This window comes from Mytilus californianus, unplaced genomic scaffold (genome assembly GCF_021869535.1).
Source record: "Mytilus californianus isolate M0D057914Y unplaced genomic scaffold, xbMytCali1.0.p SCAF_11, whole genome shotgun sequence".
NCBI lineage: Eukaryota > Metazoa > Mollusca > Bivalvia > Mytilida > Mytilidae > Mytilus > Mytilus californianus.
This window is the reverse complement of record NW_026262593.1, coordinates 12,306,977-12,333,250: the sequence shown is the minus strand read 5'-3', so window position 1 is coordinate 12,333,250 and position 26,274 is coordinate 12,306,977. Positions and strand designations below refer to the sequence as shown.

Here is a 26,274-nt window from a genome sequence, read left to right as displayed (position 1 = left end):
GCAGAAACAAAAAGGGTAGTTAGCTAAAATGCTTTTTATTTTACACAGACTATATTATATGTTATTCAGATCTCAATCAGTGTATATAATGTGTCATTCCAGCTTAAGTTTATATTCCCTAAAATAATCAATGTATTTTTGAGGTTATTGTTACTTTCAGATACACTTTAAATGTAAAATATGAAATAAGTCTCCTTGAAATCTTTTAAAATGTTTCGAGACAATACTGAAATTCTAATGATGTTGATGTTAGGAGTACTTTGAAGTTACCCAAAAAATAGCTGTCTAATTTAGGAATACCCCATATTTGTATCTATTTATAGATATATACATATAATGAAATAATTTGTTACCTGTTTTCAGCATATTAACAATTTTACTCTCTCCTCTCTTGGTGGTTGATGGCATAGCTATAATAGGTTTTCCTCTGCCATCAAGGCCTAGTGCAGCACCCCTTATGAAGTCTATCTGACCTCCAAAGCCTGAATACATCTTTTCTCCTATTGAGTCGGCACAGACTTGTCCTGTAAGATCTACTTCTATACAAGAGTTTATGGCTGTTACTTTAGGATTCTGAGAAATAATTGCTACACTGTTAGTAAAGCCTACGTCACACATTTCTGAAATAAACAGAAACATAATTAACAACATCTATCTGAATTTATATGAAAATGTAGTACAAAAAGCTCATACATGCAAAAAAGATCCAATAAAATTCATAGCTCCATTGTTAGATTATCTTATTAAGTGCAAGTCTCACAGAAAACCATGCAAAATGGTCCGAAAGTATTTTTTTCAAAAACAAATGAAATCCTTACCAGACAGTACATATGGACAGGTAAAATTAAAACACAAAATATTTTTCTAAAATTTTATTAGAAAAATAAATTATAAGGAGGTGAAACTTTATATGTCATTTTACATATATGCAAATAGCCAAAAAATCACAATTTTCACCATTTTTGACCTTAGATATTTCTTTACCATTAAGAATGATACATTTTTCTATTGATATTTGCAGAAGAACTACATTTAATGATTCAAACCATAACTATATTTTTTTTCTTATCTTGAACAACATTCTGACAAAATAAATTTAAAACATCTATATAATGGTACTTTGCTCATAAAGCTAAATGGGCATAAAATGAAACAAGTGTATCTCCATAAATAATGAAAATAAATCCAAATTAAAAGACAATACACTCCCTTGTGATGATTCATGCAAATGTTGGGTCAAATTGGCCTAACTGTTTCAAAAGAGAAGGTTTTAAAACTGTTAGTACCACGTAACCCTATATGGTCCCAAGTGAAAACTTTTGTTTACACTTGTGGCCATACTTCTAGCTGAGGAACTGTTACTCTAACGGTCCTTATTATGTTTTCTGATTTGTGCTGATGGTATGCAAATTGTCAAAAAATATCGCAAGAACCATAAGGGCTATGTTTCTGTAACTATCATACTGCATGACACACAGTATCATCAGACAAACCTGAAAGTTAACCATTTCACAAAGTGTCTTTGAAAAACTAGATAAAATTTTAATCAGAACTTGAAAATATTTTTTTGGAAAATTTCCATTTATAGCAAAAATTCAAATTTATTTGTTTGTGAGCAACATACTGAAACACACAACATATAGACACAGTGAGCAGCATACTGTAACACACAACATACAGACACAGTGAGGCCATATTTACACATTCAACATACAGACAAAGTGAGGCCATATTTACACATTCAACATATAGATAAAGCGAGGCCATATTTACACATTCAACATACAGACAAAGTGAGGCCATAGTTAAACATACAACATACAGACAAAGTGAGACCATATTTACACATTCAACATACAGACAAAGTGAGGCCATATTTACACATACAACATACAGACAAAGTGAGGCCATAGTTACACATACAACATACAGACAAAGTGAGACCATATTTACACATTCAACATACAGACAAAGTGAGGCCATAGTTACACATACAACATACAGACAAAGTGAGGCCATATTTACACATTCAACATACAGACAAAGTGAGGCCATATTTACACATACAACATACATACAAAGTGAGCCCAGATTTACACATACAACATACAGAAGAAGTGAGCCCATATTTAAATATACAACATATAGAAGAAGTGTGCCCATATTTACACATACAACATACAACATATAGAAGAAATGAGCGACATATTTACACATACAACATGCAGACAAAGTGAGCCCATATTTACACATACAACATACAGAAGAAGTGAGCCCATATTTACACATACAACATATAGAAGAAGTGTGCCAATATTTACACATACAACATATAAAAGAAATGAGCGACATATTTACACATACAACATAGACAAAGTGAGCCCATATTTACACATACAACATACAGAAGAAGTGAGCCCATATTTACACATACAACATACAACATATAGAAGAAATGAGCGACATATTTACACATACAACATGCAGACAAAGTGAGCCCATATTTACACATACAACATACAGAAGAAGTGAGCCCATATTTACACATACAACATATAGAAGAAGTGTGCCAATATTTACACATACAACATATGGAAGAAATGAGCGACATATTTATACATACAACATACAGACAAAGTGAGCCCATATTTACACATACAACATACAGAAGAAGTGAGCCCATATTTACACATACAACATACAACATATAGAAGAAATGAACAACATATTTACACATACAACATGCAGACAAAGTGAGCCCATATTTACACATACAACATACAGAAGAAGTGAGCCCATATTTACACATACAACATATAGAAGAAGTGTGCCAATATTTACACATACAACATATGGAAGAAATGAGCGACATATTTATACATACAACATACAGACAAAGTGAGCCCATATTTACACATACAACATACAGAAGAAGTGAGCCCATATTTACACATACAACATACAACATATAGAAGAAATGAACAACATATTTACACATACAACATGCAGACAAAGTGAGCCCATATTTACACATACAACATACAGAAGAAGTGAGCCCATATTTACACAAACAACATATAGAAGAAGTGTGCCAATATTTACACATACAACATATGGAAGAAATGAGCGACATATTTATACATACAACATACAGACAAAGTGAGCCCATATTTACACATACAACATACAGAAGAAGTGAGCCCATATTTACACATACAACAAATAGAATAAAATGCTTCGCTGGGGCGCAGCTTGATACGACCGCAGAGGTCGAACCCTGAACAGTTGGGGCAAGTATGGACACAAAATTCAAGCTTGATACAGCTATGACTTTGGATTGTCATTAAATATTTGACACAGCATAGGTTTCTGACACAGGATGAATGTGGTGTAAGAACTGGAAAAAATTTAATTTACCTATTATGGTGGAATATCCATAAACTAAATTGTTTGTTAATTTCAATATATCAAAGAATATGTAGAATTCAATGTTTGATGTAATGTAATAAAGTTGAAATTTGGACCGTTTTTGTTCAATGTGGACCAATTTGGTAACATGTATAAATAATCAAAAATCTAAATACATGGGAGCCCATTTAAATACATCATAAAGGTATTAAAATAGAAAGTGACATCATAGTCATGGCTAAAAATAAACAAAAATCCTTAATCAGCAACATTTAAAGTAATATCTAAAAATAAAATTCCTTTGTAACCATAAAAGCCCATTTAAATACATCATAAAGATATTAAAATAGAAAATGACATCATAGTCATGGCTAAACATAGCAAAAAACCCTTAATCAGCATCATTTAACAGTAATATCTAAAAATGGAAATTACATCATAAAGGTATTAAAATAGAAAATGACATCATAGTCATGGCTAAAAATAAACAAAATCCTTAATCAGCATCAGCAACATTTTATAGTAATATCTAAAAATAAAATTCCTTTGTAACCATAAAAGCCCATTTAAATACATCATAACAGATATTAAAATAGAAAATGACATCATAGTCATGGCTAAACATAGCAAAAACCTTAATCAGCATCATTTAACAGTAATATCTAAAAATAAAAATTTCTTTGCAACCATAAAAGTAAAATAGAAAATGACATCATAATCATAGCTAAAAATAAACAAAAATTTTTTTTATTGGCAAATTTTAAATGGAGTTTATTATACTAAAACAATAAATTTGCAACCATAAACATGATAAAACTCCATTTAAACACATCATAAAAGTATTAAATAATTCAACTACATCATAAGGCTATAAAAATAGAAAATGACTTCATAGTCAAGGCTAAAGGTAAACAATAAACCTTCATCAGCAAAATTTTATATTGGCAAATTTCCAATGAAGTTTATTACACTAAAATTGTTGGCAAATTTCCAATGCATTTATTAACAATAAAGTTATTGGCAAATTTCCAATTTACATAATTTAAAAGCAGTGTAGATGAGATATTTAAATGAGTTTGAATTACCAACCTTACACTGCTTTTAAATAATGTTCTTTACTCAATTATTTGTCTATTAAAATGGAAACCCTTGTTTTTTAACCTTTTTTCCCCTTATTCCTTAAACATTAGAGCCATAACCACCCCCCCTCCCCCAAGCCAATTATTACTTTCCAATGTAACCTAAATTTCCAATATACATAATTTTAAATTTCAATCCCTCATGATATATAACCGTATCCTTATTATTTTCTTTCATATATAAATCTGAAACAACCATCTTTAAATGGAAAATTTTAAAGAAAAAAAAAGGAAAAAAAAAAATCCTACCCCCCACACATTTTTTCAACCCCCTTTTGATTCATCATCCCCCACCTCAATCACAACCTTCAATTTGTGGTATGGTACATTGCAATACAATTTCACAGAGATCCATTCACTTGAACACAAGTTTTTGTTGCAAACTAAAAAAATCCTTATTTTCGACCAATATTTGGCCCCTTATTCATAAATGTTTGAGCAATTAACCCCAAAACTCAATTCCTACTTTCTCTTCGTGATAAAAAATAACTAACTTAAAATGTAAATTTTAAACAAAAAAAAAAGGAAACAAAAAAATTACCCCTTTTTTGACCCCCGCCCCCCTTATGATTCATCACCCCCACCCCCCTTTCCCCCCAAACCAAGCTCAATAACAGCCTTGCCTTTGTGGTATGGTACCTTGTAATACAATTTTAGAGAGATCCATACACTTGAACACAAGTTATTGTCTAGAAACTAAAAAATGCTTATTTTAAACCCCTTTTTAGGCCCCTTATTACTAAACGTTTTGGGCAATTACCACAACACTCAATTCCAGCTTTCCCTTTGTGAAATGGAACCTTGTAGTAAAATTTCAGAAAGATCCATACACTTACACACAAGTTATTGTCATGAAACTAGAAAAATGCTTGTTTTTTGCCCCCTTTTGGCCCCTTATTCCTAAAATTTTGAGGCAATGAACCCCAAAATCAATCCCAGCATTGACCCTTTGTGATATGGAATCTTGTGGTACAATGTCAAAGAGATCCATATGCTAACACACAAGTTATGTCTGGAAGTTACAAAAATGCTTATTTTCGGCCCCTTTTTGGCCCCTAATTCCTTAACTGTTGGTACCATAACCCCCAAAATCAATCCCCACCTTCCTATTGTGGTATTGAACCTTATGGTAAAATTTCATAGAGATCCATTCACTTAAACTAAAGTTAGAGTGCGAAAACCATTGTGTATTCGGACGACGACGCCAACGTCATACCAATATACGACCTCAAAATTATTTTGCGGTCGTATAAAAAGTGAGCCCATATTAACACATACAGCATATAGATTTATTGATTGATTGTTGGTAGCTTAACATCCAGTGGCAAATATTTCATGCATGTTCAGGACAATACAACATATAGAAGAAGTGAGCCCATATTTACACATACAACATATAGAAGAAATGAGCCCATATTTACACATGTAACATATAGAAGAAGTGAGCCCATATTTACACATATAACATATAGGAAAAGTGAGCCCATATTTACACGTGCAACATATAGACAAATATCCAGCTATTATTGACATATGCGACACTATGATGCATACAAAAGAAAAATATAAACAAATACCCAAGTTTAAATGATATAAGAAATAAAATGCATAGCAAACTTTTCTAAATTGGTATCTGGCTACCAATTTTCATGGATTATCTGTGTATAGATGAACAACAAATTTAAATGTTCAACAAAGTATAAATATACTAAGGGCTTGCATGCAAACTTTGGCAAGTTTTTCTTTAAACCATGAAAATTGGTAACCACGAAAATAATTTAATCCACAGTTGTTGCATGTGTTGTTGTGCTAATCATACCAACCTTACCCCCCTCATATATTCAAAGTATCAGAAAACAGGGGTTGGAATTTTACAGACTTGAAAAGGTCTCACACATTTACAACTCATCACTGTCAAGCTGATCACAAAATATGCAGTCATTCTTTTAAGTAGTGCCTGAGAAAAGTGTTAGGGAAATATTTGTTGGAAAAACAGATGGATGAAAAGACAGACAAAACGATTGCAATTTAGCCTCTACTTTCAATAAAATTAACATATGGCCATTAATCTCTATAGATGACACTAGTCAGCTATCTTTATAAATAGTTAACCTACCAACGAACGGGTTATCGTCCATAAAATCATATAATTTTCTTGTTCCTACAGCAAAACTGCTAATAATACTTCCCGTCTCTATGTTTTTCTTAGCATTAGTAATACAGCCATTCTCAACAAGTTCTACAACTCCATCACTAAACATTTCAGAATGAACTCCTAAATCTTTATGTCCATTCAGTTGGGCTAATACAGCATCTGGTATAGATCCAATACCTAAAACAGAATAATTTATTATATTATGGTTCCTGCATAGTTTCTCTTTTACATTAGTGTTAAACTAGATTATCAAATACATAGAGCATAGTAGAGCAAAGTAGAGCATAGTAGAGCAAAGTAGAGCAAAGTAAAGCATACAATTAGGATCAACCCAATAAGGTACATCAATGTAGTATGTATTAAACTAAGCAGATGTGGTAGGATTGCCAATGGAACAACTCTCCACAACAGACAAAATGACGTACAAGTTTGCAACTATAGGTCACCACACAGCCTTCAACAATGAGCAAAATCCATACCGCATAGCAGGCTATAAAAAGCCTAAAATGACATATGTTAAACAATTCAAACAAGAAGAGAATTCCTTGGAATTTGTATTCTTGGGGTTGCTAATCTGAATGTCTATTATATTTTGTTAGTACATGTAGGTTAAAACATAGGGCTGAAAAATGTCTGGCTGGCTGGCTGGCTCATGTTAATTTGAAAAAAATTATTTGATTCACACTTTCCCATACCAGAATTCAAGTCTAATTTTCTTAGTTCAACATAAATCATGATAATGTAGATGTTGCATGTGATTTTATATTGTTTGAGAAAAAAAATCCTATGTTCAGTGTTGGATGTGACATTTGATCTCTGTAGATATTATTACTTATGTAATCAATTTCATATTCATGTTTACACAATATATATCATTTACAGATATCCTGATCAAATTTTACATTGTGTAAAAGCAAAAATTTTATAATAAAGTTAAAAGTTATACACATCTTTGGCATATATGATTTGCATAAACTTTTATTTTGTAAACAACATACACAACACAAAATAGTAATTTTACATATACATGTAATATAGATCTGTGTATAAAAACAAACCCATCTGTAATGTTGCTCCATCTTCGACCAGATGTTCTGCTATTAATTTCCCTATCTTTTGTTCCTCTGGGGAAAGTTCTCCTTTCTTTAGTTCGTGTAATGGGTAGTCACATTCAACTATAGTATCAACATGTGACTGGTGGATTATACCGTCTCCTATAGTTCTAGGTAAATGTCTATTGGCTAAACCTGAAAAATTAAACATATGATTGGTGGATTATACCGTCACCCATAGTTCTAGGTAAGTCACTAAGTGTCTATTGGCTGATATTAAAATTACAGTTGAATAAAATTATTTCACTTGTTGGGAAGTACATGTATACTAGTATAAATTCTGGTTTGCTGCGGTGGAGAGCAATAGTGAGAAGTTTATAGAAAACAATGTGTTACTTTAAGTTACAAACATTTCCAGCTTTATAATGGAGTTTAAATACAACAATGTTGAAATGCAATAGACAATTACTGTAACTTGACTGTAAGTGTTGCTCTTCGCCTTTTTCAGTTCATTCAAAATTCTTAACAAATTGCAATTTGTTTTATCAAACCAAACTGTTCAACTAGTCAGAAATGTTAACCCAACTGCAGTAGAAAACCAGTCTAAGTCATCAAAGTGCAAGGTGATAAAGTAAACCATACTTACAATCATATAAGACTTTAATCCCACTTCATTGTTATTATAGAAACCTTGCTAAAAAAATTCTATACATTGTAGATATTGTTACTGTAAAGGGTCAATCGAAAGGTGAGAGGTCATAATTTATGAATTGCTATAAAAATGTCCAAACAAAGCTTTTATACAATTTTTCTTTAAAAAAGTCTTCTAAATTCATAAGAATCAACCATCAGTTTGAATTAAAACATGTTATATTCAGTAAAATATATGTGAAATTACAATATGTTGTTAATAAGTTTCCATGGGAGATAATCTAAAATCATTGATCTTTTGAAATATTGATCCTCTCTCTTTTTAAACATTGTTAAAACTGCAGGAGAACATATTCAAGCTTAAAATATATTTCACAAAGTATGATATATATTCATTTAAAGAAAGATTTGCAAAACACCATTTTTGAAGAAATAATTCAAAAACTAAAATTTGGACATTTTTTTGTGGGGGGAAATTCAAAAATTACTACCTCTCACTTTTTAAATAACTCTCACAGTGTTTATAGTCCATACTGGGTCCACGAGAATAGAACCCATGTTAATCTGGTGGTGTGACTGATATTAAGGTCACATTGAAAGGTATCTTGCAAGTTATTTAATATCAAACATACCTATGATATACTTGGCATTCTGTATGGCAGCACGAGTACAGTCCACACTGGGTCCAAGAGAACAGAACCCATGTTTATCAGGTGGTGTGATAGATATAAGAGCCACATCCAGAGGTATTTTGTTCATCCTAAACAATAAAGGTATCTCACAGAGGAAGACTGGTATAACATCTGCTCGCCCATCCATAACAGCTTTTCGAGCATTGGCAGCAAGGAATAAAGAGTTGGATCTAAAAATTCCTGTATAAATAATATACATTAAATTGAATAGAAGTAACTATTGGGTATACATTAATGAGACAGCAATCCATCAACAAAAATGAAAGAACCTTTAATGATCAAACACACATACCCCCAAACCCAACAGAATTAATATGGGATATTTTTACAAACTTGTCCCATCCAAAAAATAGTCTAAATTTAAGATTTTCTGAATATTAAGTTCATCTGGGGTATGATTAGTTGTAACTTTCGTCCATTTGAAAATTTAAAGAGCACCTAATAAACAAGAGGCTGTCCAGTGACAGCAAACCGGATTTTCCTGCAGAGGTCGAATCCCTGAATAGTTGAGCAAGTATGAACACAACATTTAAGCTTAAAACAGCTCTGAATTTGGATTGTGATCTTATATTTTTAAAATAGATTATTATCTAATTAATAATGAAAATGATATTTGCAAATCTGAACCCCAAACAGGATCATGTAAAAATTAAACATTAACACACACAACAAAAATAAAAAAACCACATTACAACTGTGACATCTACCTTCATAATACACATGACTTAAAATAAAATAGTTATAAAGAAATTTTGATGTAATCATTACTGGTTCATGGAATAAGTTTGAGTTATTTCCCTTTGAACAGAAATATGGTTTAACATAGTACTCTAACATTAGATATGATTTAATCACTAAAAATAGTTCTCTAAAATTAGAAATGATGTAACACAATGTATATCTATTTTCAAATTATAATCAAATATAATTAATAGTTCCAAATATTTTTTCTTTCATTTGTCACAAACTTATATAGATCTGCAACTTATCTATCAATGTCAACAACTTTAATGTAATGAAATATATCCTTTTATAATAAAAATAGATTATTATCTAATTAAAGGAGTTCACTTCATGAAAAAAAATTATATATACAGCATTCAGAAAATTATTTTATACAGAATAACAAACAAACCTACCACAAAATTCTTCAAACAATTTACCAAAGAAAAGAAAAAAAAATCCAAATTTCATTTATCATTTATACAATGTCTTTTAAAAATCTTTAAAAAAATGAATTATTTCCCTTTGTTACAGAAATGGATTAAGGTGTAATACCACCAAATCATAGTACGTCACATCAGGTTGCATACGAAAATAGGTCGAAAAAAAATATTCCCTTGAATTTGACAGTTGTAGGTAATTGATCCTACATTTCATTGCAGTAAAACATTTCTGGGTCATAAACATATATCCTGGGTATTTCAAAGCACCATTATTTTTTTATTTGGGGTTTCTATAGAATATTTTGGAAACTTAGGGTTACATGTTTACTTAAGCTTGTACACAGGTTAAAAAAGGAGGAAAATTTGATTGGTTAACTTCCAGTGATGGTTATTTTCTTATATGCAATGAAATGTTATGTGAAATTTTTTCTATAATACTGGATAGGATAAAACTTTACTCATGCCAAGTACTTCTTTATTTGAAACAAAGATAAATTCTGCACAATTTTTTGAAAAGTGCAAATTTAACAAAGACTAATAGGGGAAAATCAATGGTGGTATTACACCTTAATTCATCCAAAATTGAATCTTGGGAAAGGGCTAAATTGAATTCTTGGGAAAGGGCTATAACTGAACAACGAGAATAGCTAAAATCGTGAAAATTGAACTTGACCTTCATTTAGTCACAGGAAACAACATATCTAAATTTGAAAAAAATTCTTCAAAGCGTTTTCATGTAAATGAATGGACACTGTTTGGCAGCCGCCCACTGTACATCCCCAAATCAATAATCGATTTTTACTTCGAAAATCCAGTTAAAAATGAAGGCACTAGCACCTCCACAAGAAATTCTGAATTTATATGAGATATTTTTTCAAATCCCTCTCCCAAAAAATTGCTCCTCCATTTCAAAATTGTCTGATCATCAAACTCATTTGAAGTTTTATGAGTGGAAACCTTCATACAATTTGGAAAGTATCAGATGAAAAATGAAGGTTCTAGCATTGGTAAGAAATAATTATCATATATATCCTAATACATCTGCATACCAAATATCAGGTCTTACCAAAAGTATTTTCTCTTAGGTCAAAATAAACATAAATTAGTGGGTATTTCAGATTTTATGAAAATTTGTATGTGTCACTGATTTAGAACTAGTAGCTATAGTTGAACAGCATCTGAATGTTAAAATAATTGATATATTTAGCCTTAATTCTTTCGGAATTATGAAATGGATCTAAAAATGCACTCCAGTCATGCCAGTAGAAAGTACATATAACATGTATAAAGCAGTGAAAAAATGCAGTTTTGTCACTTTTAATTTGTGAATTCTTGAAATTCCTTCCATAGACAATGATAGAATACTGTTTAAAAATGACATATCATTGCTGTGATCATTTCTGTTTTAATAATATATGATAACCAGATTAAATTTTTCTTCAGAAATCAATTAGTCTTGATATAAACTGACTTTTTAAAAAACTTTGACATGTAAATTATGCAAAATTCAATGGATAAAGACTATGGGGCCGTACAAAATAATCTCCATTAAAATGAGAAGTGCCATTAATACTGTGAGACCAATGTCAGAAACAGAACACCTCACAGGTGGGACAAAAATCAATCTAAGTGGTAATGTATGTGATTTAGGTTGATTCAATCAAAAACAAAAAATGAAAACATGGTCATTATAAGTATACCCAAGTTCATAATTCAAGGTATGGGCAAACAGGAAGTACGTTTAGACAGATTTCAAGAGTGCTCACACATTACCACTTATCACTGTCAAGCTGATGACCAAATATGAAGTCCTTCACATTTATAATAAGCAATTGCTGAGAAAAGTATGGCAAAAATATTTATTAGATGAACAGATGGACAAGGTAATTGCAATAGCCCCACTGCTAGAGTGGGGATATAATATCTCTCTTCATACTAAAAAGGTATTACAAAACGGGGCTATAAATCAGAATTCCATAGCCTCTACTCACCAACAATCACCTTATTTCACTGTGAATCTCTAGAGAGGTTATAACTGTCTCACCTTATGCATGTTATGAGTACTGTATAATATCAATTTAGATTTTTTTTTCGATCTCCTAATTTAAATGCCACAAGGGGACCAACTCCTTTCACAAACCTTCATATTCTGGTTTATTGTATGTGCCTGGTCCCTCTGTATGAATATGTAATAGTTCTACATTCCTCAAACCTGCCTTCAACCCATGTTGACATAAAGCCTCAATCAATGGCACAGGGGTTGCTGCTGCTCCATGAACAAACACTCTAAATCCTGAATTGAATAAAAATTCTGATATATATCAAAGTATATTAAAACATGGTGTCTTTAATTTCTTTCTATCTATTATAGATTTCAAGATACATTGTAGATAGGTAATAAAAACATTGACAAATATAATGCCTACCCATGTTAGAATGAGTATAGAGCATGGAATGAAAGAATTGTTTTTTCTAAATAATTATTTCATACTATTGAGATCAAGAGTTGTGTATTGTGTTGTGTATTACTATTTAGCATGTTTAGTTGTACAATATCATGGATATAGTCTATTCAATTATGTAATACAATAGTTAGATATTAACTGTGGTCAATCTGGGACTCATACATGAATTGTATATTGGTCCCAAGGTCAATTAAGATTTGCATTAAAGTGGAGGTGATTCCAATTAAAACTCACACATTTGAGTGTGATCGTTTGTTAGTCATGACAGTTACCAATGCAAGAAGGGTAACAATAGTCATGATAGTACATGTATTTGAAATAAAATGTGGGGAGACACGTTCCAAATTTTATTCAACACTGCAATAAACTACTCAAATTTTAGATCTTACCATTTAACACAAATTCAGATATATTAAGGGGACGACGTTTATATGCATCATTTTTCTGTTAAAGTCGATTATCAATATAATCCATATAAAGAAAAACGTCTCCGGATTCATCACTATTTTTCCGGATTACATTGTTTGTGTATAAGAATCATTTGATTAAGGATATAAGTTACCCGAAATATTTAACATTTGTTCATGTCTCTTTTCTTGTTATTGGTACAACTATTTTATAAAAGAAGAAAAAAAATGAAGAAAAAATTATTTGAGGAATAAGAATAAGAATAAGAATAAGAATTTTATTAGTTTAAAATCCAAACAATAGGATTGTTACTAAATAAACAAACCAATACAAAACAAAACAAAATGACAAACAAACAGACAGACAGACAGGCATATTAATGACAAAACGATAGACATTAAACAATACAAACATGTAGCATTGAAAAAAAAAATAAAGATTATTAATATTAAGTATTATACTATTTTTGACAGCATGCCTCCTCTATAAAATTATCAATTTAAATATTATGATTATATATAACATTATAAGTTAAGCCACCATCACACACAGTTCATATATTGACATTATAATTGTTTCTCTCGTTATACATTTCACTTATATTGTTAACAATGATAAGTAAAATATCACATTCTTCACAAGAAAATATAAAATCAAATTTGTTTTCTTTACTCATTGAATTAAAACTGGGGACAATACTAGAAATTTCATTAAACATTTTGATCCTAGTTTTATTAATTTCTGTACATGTAATGATAAAATGGTATTCATCTTCCACCTCTTTATGGCATAAAGGACATATTCTATTTTCCAAGGCTGTTTTGTTGTATCTACTGCGTTCAACAGCCAGCATACTATTACTTATTCTTATTTTGGCATAATTTTTTATAACATTTTTATTTAAATTCAATAAAAGGTACTTTTCTAGTTCATACTTTACTTTAAATTTTCTGTAGGTTCTTAGTTTATTTCCATTTATTGAATTATCATCATTAAAGAGACAATTTTTCCAAAATATAATGTAATTTTCATTGAGCTTCTTCACAAGGGCTAAAAGTAATCGTTTTTTAGAAAAGGTACATTGATTTTCCCAAACATGAGTGAAATTCAATTTTGAAAGTAGCATTTTAATTTTTGAAGCAAATCCATCATTTAACTGCTTGTTAACTTTATAAACATTATATAATAAAATTCGTAAGGGTTCCGTGGAACCCAGTGTCTCGCCTACTTTTGCTGTTAATCGCAGGCTCAACAAAAATGAGGAAAAAAATTAATAAAAATATTCCTCTCTATACTATATTTTGATTGTAAGTAGCTTCTGTCCAAGTTTGGTAAAAATCCCGGATGGTTTTTGAATCTAATAAATGTTTTTAAAACTTTAACTGCAGACTGTATGTAAAGTTAACTGAAAGAAAAACTAAGTCCATTTATAAGTAAAATACTGAAAAAATGGAACAAAATTTTATCAAAATTTCCTTCTAGATACTAGCTTTTGATCATAAACAAGCTTCAGTCCAAGTGTGGTACAAATCCAGGATAGTTTAAGAAAGTTGTTAAAATTTTAAAAACTTTAACCACAGAGTGAATGTAATGTTAACTGGCAGAAAAACTAAGTCCATTTATAAGTAAAATACGGAAAAAATGGAATTTTTTTTTTACAAAATTTACTTCTGGATACTATCTTATGATCATAAACAAGCTTCTTTCCAAGTTTGGTAGAAATCCAGGATAGTTTAAGAAAGTTATTAAAATTTCAAAAACTTTAACCACAGAGTGAATGTTATGTTTCCTGGCAGAAAAACTAAGTCCATTTATAAGTAAAATACGGAAAAAATGGTATTTTTTTTTTTACAAAATTTACTTTTGAATATAATCTTATGATCATAAACAAGCTTCTGTCCAAGTTTGGTAGAAATCCAGGATAGTTTAAGAAAGTTATTAAAATTTCAAAAACTTTAACCACAGAGTGAATATTTGTGGACGCCACCGACGACAACAACGACGACGGAATGTAGGATCGCTATGTCTCGCTTTTTCGACAAAAGTCGAAGGCTCGACAAAAAACTCATTTTCATTTGAATTTAAAATATGTAACCAAAATCCTACAGAAGACTTAAGGGCCTGTATACCAATAGGGTACATTCCCAATTCAGCTAATACAGCTGTATTTACTGCCTTTGAATTAACATTAAGAAGACTTTTCGCAAATTTGATCTGGAGTTTTACTGATTCCATTGATAAGTATTGAGATTCAAGAGTTTTGTTGTTCTTCACAATATTTAGTGACCATATCTCACTACAATACAGTAATATTGGACTAACACAAGAATTAAAAAGTTTCATATGGGAAAAAACATCCATCTTATCTGAGTAAAGGATTTTTTTAATACAAAACAATGCCTTTGAAGCTTTTTTACAGAGGAGATTTACAGCATTAGTGAAAATTCCTGATGGCTTGAATAGTATACCTAAATATTTATATTCTGTGCAGCATTCGATTACTTCATTATTCAATACAAACTTGTCTTTAGTAAGTTTTTTACCACTTGTTTAACTTGTTTAGACAATTTTGTAAACCTTCTGAAGATTCTGATATTAATACTAAGTCATCAGCATATAAAAGACTAGACAATTTTATGTCATGTAATGTTACAGGATCACAGGAGTTATCAAACATGGAGGTTAAATCATTTATATAAAAAGACAATAAGGTAGGGCTTAGAATGCAGCCTTGTTTTACTCCAACTGTGGAAGGAAACATCTTAGTAATGCCTTCAGTGACTTTAGCTGCAAATAAAACTTCTTTGTACATATCTTTTAGAATATTGAGGAATGGTCCATTTATGTTATATTCAGCAAGTTTGTGTAACAGGGCCTCTCTATTTATAGTGTCAAAAGCTTTTTTAAAATCAATAAAACATGCATATATTCTTTTGTTTGATTTAAAAGCTTTATCAATAATAGTTTTTAAAGTTAGAATGTGATCACTAGTTCTGCATCCTTTTTTGAATCCAATCTGTTCACGACAAATGATTTTATTAGTTTCAGAATACTTTTCTAAACGATTATATAAAACTCTTGAGAAGAATTTTCCTAAGCAGCTAGAAAGTGCTATACCTCTGTAGTTTGAGGGGTTATTAAAACACCCTCCTTTAAAAACTGGTTTAATGTAATTTTCTCTCCATTTAGAAGGATATATACCAGTAAAAAGAATTAAGTTAAATAATTTTACATACATGTTGACGTTCATAGTGCAAGATATTTTCAACATTTCATTTGTTAACCCATCAGAACCACATGATTTCTTATTTTTCAAGGCTTTCATAGCAAGCAGCACTTCCTCTGCAGTTATCCTAACATTTAAATTTTTGTTACAATTATTCAAAAAATTACCATCAGTACATGATTTGATATCAGAATTTTTGTTATGGGTAGTATTCATAAGATTTTTGAAGTATTCAAACCATTCTTTAGCTTGAATGTTTGAACTAGGATCATTCAGTTCTTTTTTCTTTAAAGTTTTAACAGTTTTCCAAAACTCATCTGAAGAATTATTTGATTCCAAGATTTTAGTCAGCATTTTATTTCTAAATTGTCTATAATTTTTCCTTATCAATCTATTTAGTACCTTTTTTTTGGACATAACTTCTAACCTTAGTTGCTTGTTCCATGGTTCTTTACACAATTTCCTAGTATGGTGTTTTAAAGCTCTAAATTGGGCTTCACATTCATTATTATAGTAGGGTTTTTTAACTTTTTCGGAATTTACTTTTGTTATCCCTGAAAGTGGTTCGTTTTGGGCCAAGAAAAGCAGCATTATACAATAAAGATGACATATTAGAAACATTTTCATTAATTTTTTCTTCCATACTGGATACCAAGTTATTTTGAACTGGGATTTCTGCTAAGCTTTCTATTTCAGAAATAATTGGTTGGAAGTCAGTTTTTAATAAGTTTAATTTAAATGTATTTTCATATTCATTATTCCATTTTATGCACTTTAAAGGAGTTTTTAAGTTTTCTGGTGGTTGCTTATTTATTTGAGACATGATATTTACTGTTATTGGACAATGATCTGATACTGTTGAGTTGTTGAGGTGTCCAGTGGTGGTTTGCAGAGTTGTAGTGTTATAGACTCTCCTTTTCTGTTCGATGTAGATATTTGTTCTCTTAACCTTATTATTTGTTGAATTAATAACTTAAATATTATATTTAGGTCACATTTATAACAATAAGGGTTCAAAAAAATAAATTTTTGGGGTGTTCGGTGGGGTTCGGCGGTGTGCGGTGGTGTTCGGTGGTGAAAAGACCTACCGATCTTTTCCGGTATCGTTTTGGCTTGGGATTTGAGTAAAATGTTATGGGGACGTACCTTACATCAGTAAGCAAATCAATAAAACTACTAAAAATCTAAATAAAAAATCAATATACTAATGAAATCATAATCGTAAACGTTTTTCGAACTTTTTCAAACAGTTGCATTTCCCCCTGGAGGACGCTGCAATATATGTCATACAATTTCCCGAAAATTAGTATGTATGATTACCGGAAAGAGTATGGACGACAACACAATAACAATAACATTTGTATTCTTATAATGTCCTTTTTATAATTCATGGTTGACTTTGCTTTAATGTTGTTGTTTTTTTGTTATACTATTAACAAAATGACATGCAGATTCAAAGTTGAATGAAGTCATATAATGGTGATCGCTATGATTAAGGATCATTGTGACACGTTGGTTTTGGTATAGATCTGTTCCTTACAACTCGATGCTTCATAGCAACACGTCTTTTCGTTTACATTAAAATAGCAGAGTTTTCAGTCTTTTTAACCATTTAAATATACATTCTTTTAATTCAGATTTTGATATGATAAAAAACGTTACCTGACAATAGCGTTTTTTTGTTTACATTGCAAATGACGTCACAACATAATGTCTTAACAATAGAACCAACATCGGAAACGTTGCGGTATTTCCGTTTCTTTTTCAACAGATTCTGAAGTTAGATTATTCCTAGAGTTCTTTTGGGAAACTTGCCGCATATCAATCAGACAGACTTGTATCTGTACAAAGAGCCATAATAAATCGAATTTGAATGTTTTGTTATCCTCCGACATACGGGCTTCTTTAAAACGAAACAGGCCCGTTCGCGCCTAATCACGTTCGCCCCCCTTTCACTTTCGCACCCTACACGTTCGCACCCAAAGTCCGTTTGCACCCTACACGTTCGCGCCCAATTTTTATTGGTTTTGTGTTTAATAATTTGTAAACGAGTTTTGGTAAGTGTATTGCTATAAATATATATTTTTTCATTGTTTCTAAATAAAGTGAGATTCTGACAAGGTTTTTTTTGTGTCATGTTAAATGTATTGCTATAAACATTTTTTTTCATTGTTTTTAAATAAAGTGAGATTCTGACGACCAGTATTTTTTTTTTGTGTTGAATAATTTTTAATCATGTTTAGGTAAGTGTATTGCTCTATATATATATTCGACCTGTTAGTCAAATGCGTTTTGTTAAAATATACTTTTTCACTTTTTTGGTCTTTTGGAAAATGTTGTTTGTGCTGTATTTAGACCCCTCTAACAAAAAATTTGTTTTGCATGCACACGTATATAAAAATTGCGGTTTTTATCCAACGCAATCATAGGTTTGAACGTTGTTTTCAATTTAGACTTCTTTATATTTTTTCGTTTGGGCTTGTATTATATTTGCCTTCGGGTTTATATGATCCGTTCATCCTATTTTGATTCCTCAAAATTCAAGAGTCTATCCTAAATTGAGGTAAATTGTATGGTTTTCCAAATACCGTTTCGATTCCTAACATCACTGAAGAGACATTAATTGTCGAAATCTGGATATGGTGTACAAAAACCTTTGCACCTTTTGTTTGCGGTATACCATCTTTTCCGCAAGTTTATTGTTTTCTGTTTAGTATTAAATTTATAATTAAGATCCATTTTTACATCGGTGATCCGTTTATTTGGCAATCGCCAATGGCAGTCAGCAGGGTTTAAGAACATTTGTTGTTCGACCTGTTAGTCAAATGCGTTTTGTTAAAATATACTTTTTCACTTTTTTGGTCTTTTGGAAAATGTTGTTTGTGCTGTATTTAGACCCCTCTAACAAGAAATTTGTTTTGCATGCACACGTATAAAAATTGCGGTTTTTATCCAACGCAATCATAGGTTTGAACGTTGTTTTCAATTTAGACTTGCTGTATTTAGACCCCTCTCACAAGAAATTTGTTTTGCATGCACACGTATAAAAATTGCGGTTTTTATCCAACGCAATCATAGGTTTGAACGTTGTTTTCAATTTAGACTTCTTTATATTTTTTCGTTTGGGCTTGTATTATATTTGCCTTCGGGTTTATATGATCCGTTCATCTTATTTTGACTCCTCAAAATTCAAGAGTCTATCCTAAATTGAGGTAAATTGTATGGCTTTCCAAATACCATTTCGATTCCTAACATCACTGAAGAGACATTAATTGTCTAAATACGGATATGGTGTACAAAAAATCTTTGCACCTTTTGTTTGCGGTATATCATTTTTTCCACAAGTTTATTGTTTTCTGTTTAGTATAAATTTATAATTAAGATCCATTTTTACATCGGTGATCCGTTTATTTGGCAATCGCCAATGGCAGTCAGCAGGGTTTAAGAACATTTGTTGTTCGACCTGTTAGTCAAATGCGTTTTGTTAAAATATACTTTTTCACTTTTTCGGTCTTTTGGAAAATGTTGTTTGTGCTGTATTTAGACCCCTCTAACAAGAAATTTGTTTTGCATGCACACGTATAAAAATTGCGGTTTTATCCAACGCAATCATAGGTTTGAACGTTGTTTTCAATTTAGACTTTTTTATATATATATATAAATTTTTTTTTTTCATTGTTTCTAAATATAGTGAGATTCTGACAACGTTTTTTTAGGTATTGATAAAATCTTAATCATGTTTTGGTTAGTGTATTGCTATAAATATTTCTTTTTTATTGTTTCAAAAGGAAATGGGATTCTGACGTTTTTTTTATGTGTTGAATAATTCGTAATCATGTTTTGGATAGTGTATTGCTATAAATATTTTTTTTCATTGTTTATGAATAAACATCTACAAAACATCTAAAAATTTATCAGGTTTTTGAATAAAAAAAATTCGTAAGGGTTCCGCGGAACCCAGTGTCTCGCCTACTTTTGCTGTTAATTGCAGGCTCAACAAAAATGAGGAAAAAAATTAATAAAAATATTCCTCTCTATACTATCTTTTGATTGTAAGTAGCTTCTGTCCAAGTTTGGTAAAAATCCAGGATGGTTTTTGAATCTAATAAATGTTTTTAAAACTTTAACTGCAGACTGTATGTAAAGTTAACTGGAAGAAAAACTAAGTCCATTTATAAGTAAAATACGGAAAAAATGGAACATATTTTTATCAAAATTTTCTTCTAGATACTATCTTATGATCATAAATAAGCTTCTGTCCAAGTGTAGTACAAATCCAGGATAGTTTAAGAAAGTTGTTAAAATTTTAAAAACTTTAACCACAGAGTGAATGTAATGTTAACTGGCAGAAAAACTAAGTCCATTTATAAGTAAAATACGGAAAAAATGGAATTTTTTTTTTACAAAATTTACTTCTGGATACTATCTTATGATCATAAACAAGCTTCTTTCCAAGTTTGGTAGAAATCCAGGATAGTTTAAGAAAGTTATTAAAATTTCAAAAACTTTAACCACAGAGTGAATGTAATGTTTCCTGGCAGAAAAACTAAGTCCATTTATAAGTAAAATACGGAAAAAATGGAATTTTTTTTTTTTACAAAATTTACTTTTGAATATAATCTTATGATCATAAACAAGCTTCTGTCCAAGTTTGGTAGAAATCCAGGATAGTTTAAGAAAGTTATTAAAATTTCAAAAACTTTAACCACAGAGTGAATATTTGTGGACGACGCCGACGACAACGACGACGACGACGACGACGACGCCGACGGAATGTAGGATCGCTATGTCTCGCTTTTTCGACAAAAGTCGAAGGCTCGACAAAAAGGGTGCGAACGTGTAGGGTGCGAACGGACCTAGGGGCGAACGTGTGGGGTGCGAACGTGTATTGGGCGCAAACGGACCCAATACCCTTTAAAACTAGTAATCTCACTTTCATGTGTATAATCTTCAGGAAATTTAACTTAAAATCGTTCTTCTTATTTCATTAAATGTGTTTTTAAAACTTAGATACAAAGTCCACTCGTAGATGAGGGTCTGCGTGGGGTTTTAAAGAATCGACAAAATGTGCAGAAAAAATAGCAAACAAATTATGAATAAAGAAAAATATGGCAAAAAAGTAAAAAATAGAAAATAATGGGGCACTCAAATTTAAAGAAAATGAGTCACTCAAGTATGAAGAATATAGACCCTTTTAATTACCTTTTTATAAAAAAAATACAAATCAACTTTCAAGAAATAAGAAATAAGCATTGAACATGTTGTTTGACATAAAAAATATTAAACGCAGACAATTAACAAAAAAATACATCTTTTAGTTTTAAATCATACCTTTTAATAAATAATTTCAAAAATGAACTCGCAGAACAACTCTTCTTTATCATATATTTCAATAATTTTATTAGTGACAAACTTACTGCCAAAAGAAAAAGAAGTGACACCGAAATGAAGCTGAATTTTTAATAATGACAATTGACATATATTTTTCTTATTCAAAATTATAAAATCATTCTACATAGAATGTGTCATTTACAACCGCATATCTTCATAATGTACCTACATGTTACACTGAGGTATTGAGCAAAATTGACACAACTTTTGTTTTATATATACAATAACATGCATGATGGCTTACCATCACAAAAGAGTAAAAAAAGGAAAATCAACTTCACATCACCAGATCTATTAGCAAGAAGTGAGAAATTTGTATTGTAACGCGATGCAGTAAACATGGTGAAGAAACAATGAAAAATGATTGTTTCTAGCAATGTTTACCTTGTCACACAAATTTAAACCAATGTTTTTATGTTATCACCTTCAACATTCACAGTAGCCACTTCCAAACCCATTGCTCAAAGGTCATGCATCCCAATGAGATATGATGTATATTGAATTTTACAACCTTCAATCAGAGTTTAAAGTCTGAAGCAAGAAAATAAGACACTTTCATGACCACTGTTAGAGTGTTTCTACTCTATGTATATAGAAGCTGAAAATGTAACACTTATATGACTTAAGCCCATTTCTATACTGTTTTATGGTGTGATGTTTTTCAGATGTTTAAAAAAATTAGATGTGGTGTAATTGCAAATGAGACAACTTTATGTATTAACTGTCCCAAGTCAGGAGCCTGTAATTCAGTGGCTGTCATTTGTTGCTGTGTTACATGATATGTGTTTTTCGTTCATTTTTTGTACATCAATTAGGCGGTTAGTTTTCTCCTTTAAATTGTTTTACATTTGTAATTTTGGGGCCTTTTATAGCTGACTGTGCAGTATGGACTTTGCTCATTGTTGAAGGCCGTACGATGACATATAGCTGTAAATTTCTGTGTCATTTGATTTCTTATGGAGAGTTGTTGGATTGGCAATCATACGACATCTTCTTTTAAATTTTTATCAACCGAAGATCAAATGAAGTGGATTTAATATAAACAATTATAGGCAACCGTATAGCCTTCTTAAAAGAGAAAAACCCATACAGTATAGTTGGCTATAAAAGGACTTGAAATTACAAATGTAAAACAATTCAAACGAGAAAACTAAAGGCCTCGACATGTCTGTTTGTTTGTGTTTTTGTTTTTTAGCAGTCGTCAGTTAATTTTACTTTTTTTTCTGTACGTTTTAAGAAGACAACTGTTATAAGCTATTTGAGACATTGAATAGTTGCCCTTCGAAAGCATAGAACTGTTCAAGTTTTTACTAGCTTCAATAGTGTTATTGTCTATTGTATTGGTGTGTCTGACATGTCTCCAAGGCATCCATATTTAATAGTATTGTATATCACCTTCCACATTTTCCATATAAATTGAGATTACTAATGGCACTTCCTTTATACAAGGTGATATGATGTGCCGCTGGAATTGGTCACCTTTTCAAGCTTGAAAATATGTGTAATGGTCGGGAAAATATCAGAAAAATATGACTCTGAAATTTTCTAAAGGAATTTAAATTAAATTTTGCTATTTTATATTTTAGCCGGAAAAATTGTACAGTGACCCTATCTTTTCTTATAATATTCTCAAAGCATTTTCCAAAAGTTGTCTTCTCGTATTTATTTTACAATTCTATCATTCAGTTTACATGTAGCTTCTAATCGCATAATTAATGATGCTTTTTCCCTGTATAATCCATACAAAATGTGTCATTTTGTCACAATCTGTAGCTTCAGAAAATGCTCGATAACCTATCATTTTTTATTATATTTTTGAACATATCACAGTATATACTACATTTAAGCAAAGTATGCAGTGGCGGATCCAGAACTTTTCATAAGGGGGGATGGGGAGCACTAGCTGACCTGTTAAGGGGGCCCGCTCCAGTCATGCTTCAGTGATTCCCTATATGATCAACCAAATTTTTCCCACAAAGGGGGGGGGGGGGGGGGGGGGGGGGGGGGCGGATCCGCCTATGGTATGAAAAAATTCTATCAATTTTTAATTCATACTCCATTACCACCTTAACAGGATTCTAAAGGTTTTCTGACTTCGTCCCCTTTCACAGGTAACACCTGCCTCATATTATTCTTTTTTTTTTAACTAAAATAAATCTGATATTAATCTCAGACTGAATGGTATCTATAAAAGTGTATGTAGAAAAGAATATTGTTATTTTGTTTTAATCGTCTTACCTGACTGGATAACTTGAACTGCCTCTTCTGCAGTCTTTTTTAGAGGAAGTCGGTCAGGCAGTGGGTGGAATGGTTCCGGTGAATATAGATAATAACTTCTGACATTGGTGCTTACACAAAACTTGTTCAGACTCCGAAAACCAGACCTGACAGCTTGCAACGAGAATGCCATTTCTTGCGTTTGTCCAGTGGTAATATATGGCGTTAGTTCATACACCTAACAAATAAGGTAAACTCTGCAGTTATGAATTTTATGTTTTTCTTGTAGAAAGCCATCGTTCGTGACTCTTTATGCTTTATTGAGTTATCGGCTCTTTGATGATGACACTGGTTTCTTGTTCTCGAAGCATCCTGCGGCTTCTGTTCGTCGACTGGTACCGAATTTACGATAGATATTAGAACCTCTAGAGAATCACAGAAGTGCAACGTACCCAAAAAGATATTATCATAGCAGGTCACATTATCAATAATTACTTGCATATCTTAAAAGAGGAACAAAAGATGAATAAATAAAAACAGATCAAATAAGTGAGTCTTAAAAAATCGGATAAAATCACAAAGTAAACAACAAAAATCGGAAATTAACCTTTGGGATAAGTGGTGTCAAACTTCGGAACACGTAGTTGATCAATGATGTTTACTAATTCCCTTTTCACACCCACTCTGATAATATATATATTTAGACTAAGTGACCTGGAACTATTATGCAATAAAATAAACAGTTATTGCATATAATAGCAAAATGTTGCACACAATGATAAACTTCAGGAATCGTTAAGATAAAACAGAGACATATATATAGTGTATACTGTATATATAATATGGGGAAGGCGCTACCTTAAATGCCAGCTTTATACCAAGACTATGTCCTATATATTGATTGATTGTTGGTTGCTTAAAGTCCAGTGGCAAATATGTCATGCATGTTCAGGACGAATGTCCTACATATCTGTATAGTTTTTGTCTAAAATAAAATAATAAGTTCAGATGGAAAATGTTTAGGGAAAGATCATTGAAGTTCAAAAGGCAGGAGGGGGTATGGTATTTTTTTGCTTTGAAGTGTCGCAGGAAGGCGTCAAAGCAAAAATTTAAAATAGCCTTCCTAGACGTCATAATTATTTGGACTAGTATTTTTCTTAAAAAAATGATGGAAAAAAAATACTCTGTTCAAGCAGAGGATAAAAAAAAAATATTCTGAATCCAGATTTTCCCCTTACCTTCTAGTGTTATATTTTGACTAAATAATTTTGATTGATAGCATTGAAGCGCTTCACGTGTAAAAAATCTGACTCAAACAAAAAACCATACCTCCCCTCTTTGAAGCTAAATGGTTGCTCCCTTATTGTTTTCTGCTGAAAATGAATTTATTGCTGATTTATATAAATGACAATGCTTACATTCATTATCTTGTGCATTTTCATATCCATTTTTCTTTCTTTGCAAATTTTACAAAATTTAAAACAATAAGACATTTGTTTAATTTCAAAACTATGAATACTGTTATACAATCCATAACTTTATTAAATTAATTTTTTGTTGATTTTCATGAAAAGGTGGAGGATTTGGAATATCTTTTTCATCAATATCTAAATGTTGTAGTTGTTTTTTTTTATATAGTATTGCAAACAACACTTTCTGTTTGTTGAATTATTTTTACTTTCTAAATTAGCTGGTTGTTCATATTGTATTCCCAGTTTCCTGCATCTCATATATATGTGATCGGCAAGAGGATCATTCTGATTGTTAAAAAAGAAGAGTTTGAATTTACAGTGAGCCTGTTTAGAAGAATGTTTTGATCAGGTTTTTCATTTTGATCTAAGCATAAGGAACCATAAATAGGATTGTTAAGTTGATAATCTAAAGATTTTGCTATTTTCTGGGATGCTATTTAAAATTTGAGGGGAGTCTACTAAACACTGCTCAGCAGTATAAATGTATTAATTCCTTATCATCTTCTGTTTGTGGGTTTCTACATCAATTTCATGTACTAATTCAGAGTCAGTTTTATGTCATTTTTGCATTTTGTTTTATTAGCTTACTTTTCAAGTTTTTATACGACGGCAAAATAAAATTAAGAATGGAAATGGGGAATATGTTAAAAATTTGCTTTCGAGTAATGCAATCATGTCACTGTTGTTGTCCGAAGACACATTTGGTTTCCTGACAATAACTTTAGTTTAAGTAAATGGATCCCTATGACAATGTATGAACTTCAATACACTAAAGGAAGGTTAGAATTGATTTTGGAGGTTATCATAATTATTGTACCAACAGTTTGGGAGT

The 26,274-nt window shown here is 31.1% G+C and overlaps 1 protein-coding gene across 1 annotated transcript in view; it reads right to left on the bottom strand.

The window, feature by feature from the left end:
- The window catches only part of LOC127719566 (4-hydroxybutyrate coenzyme A transferase-like), a 29,663-nt gene extending 5,333 nt beyond the window's left edge, over positions 1–24,330 (bottom strand). The window contains exons 1-6 of the mRNA XM_052225788.1: positions 23,992–24,330; positions 12,404–12,556; positions 9,038–9,277; positions 7,761–7,949; positions 6,664–6,879; positions 354–620 (exon numbers count right to left, since the gene is read on the bottom strand). Coding sequence (XP_052081748.1) covers positions 354–620; positions 6,664–6,879; positions 7,761–7,949; positions 9,038–9,277; positions 12,404–12,556; positions 23,992–24,163 — 1,237 coding nt within the window. The 5' untranslated portion in view covers positions 24,164–24,330. The remainder of the gene's footprint in view (positions 1–353; positions 621–6,663; positions 6,880–7,760; positions 7,950–9,037; positions 9,278–12,403; positions 12,557–23,991) is intronic.
- Positions 24,331–26,274: the final 1,944 nt, after the last annotated feature.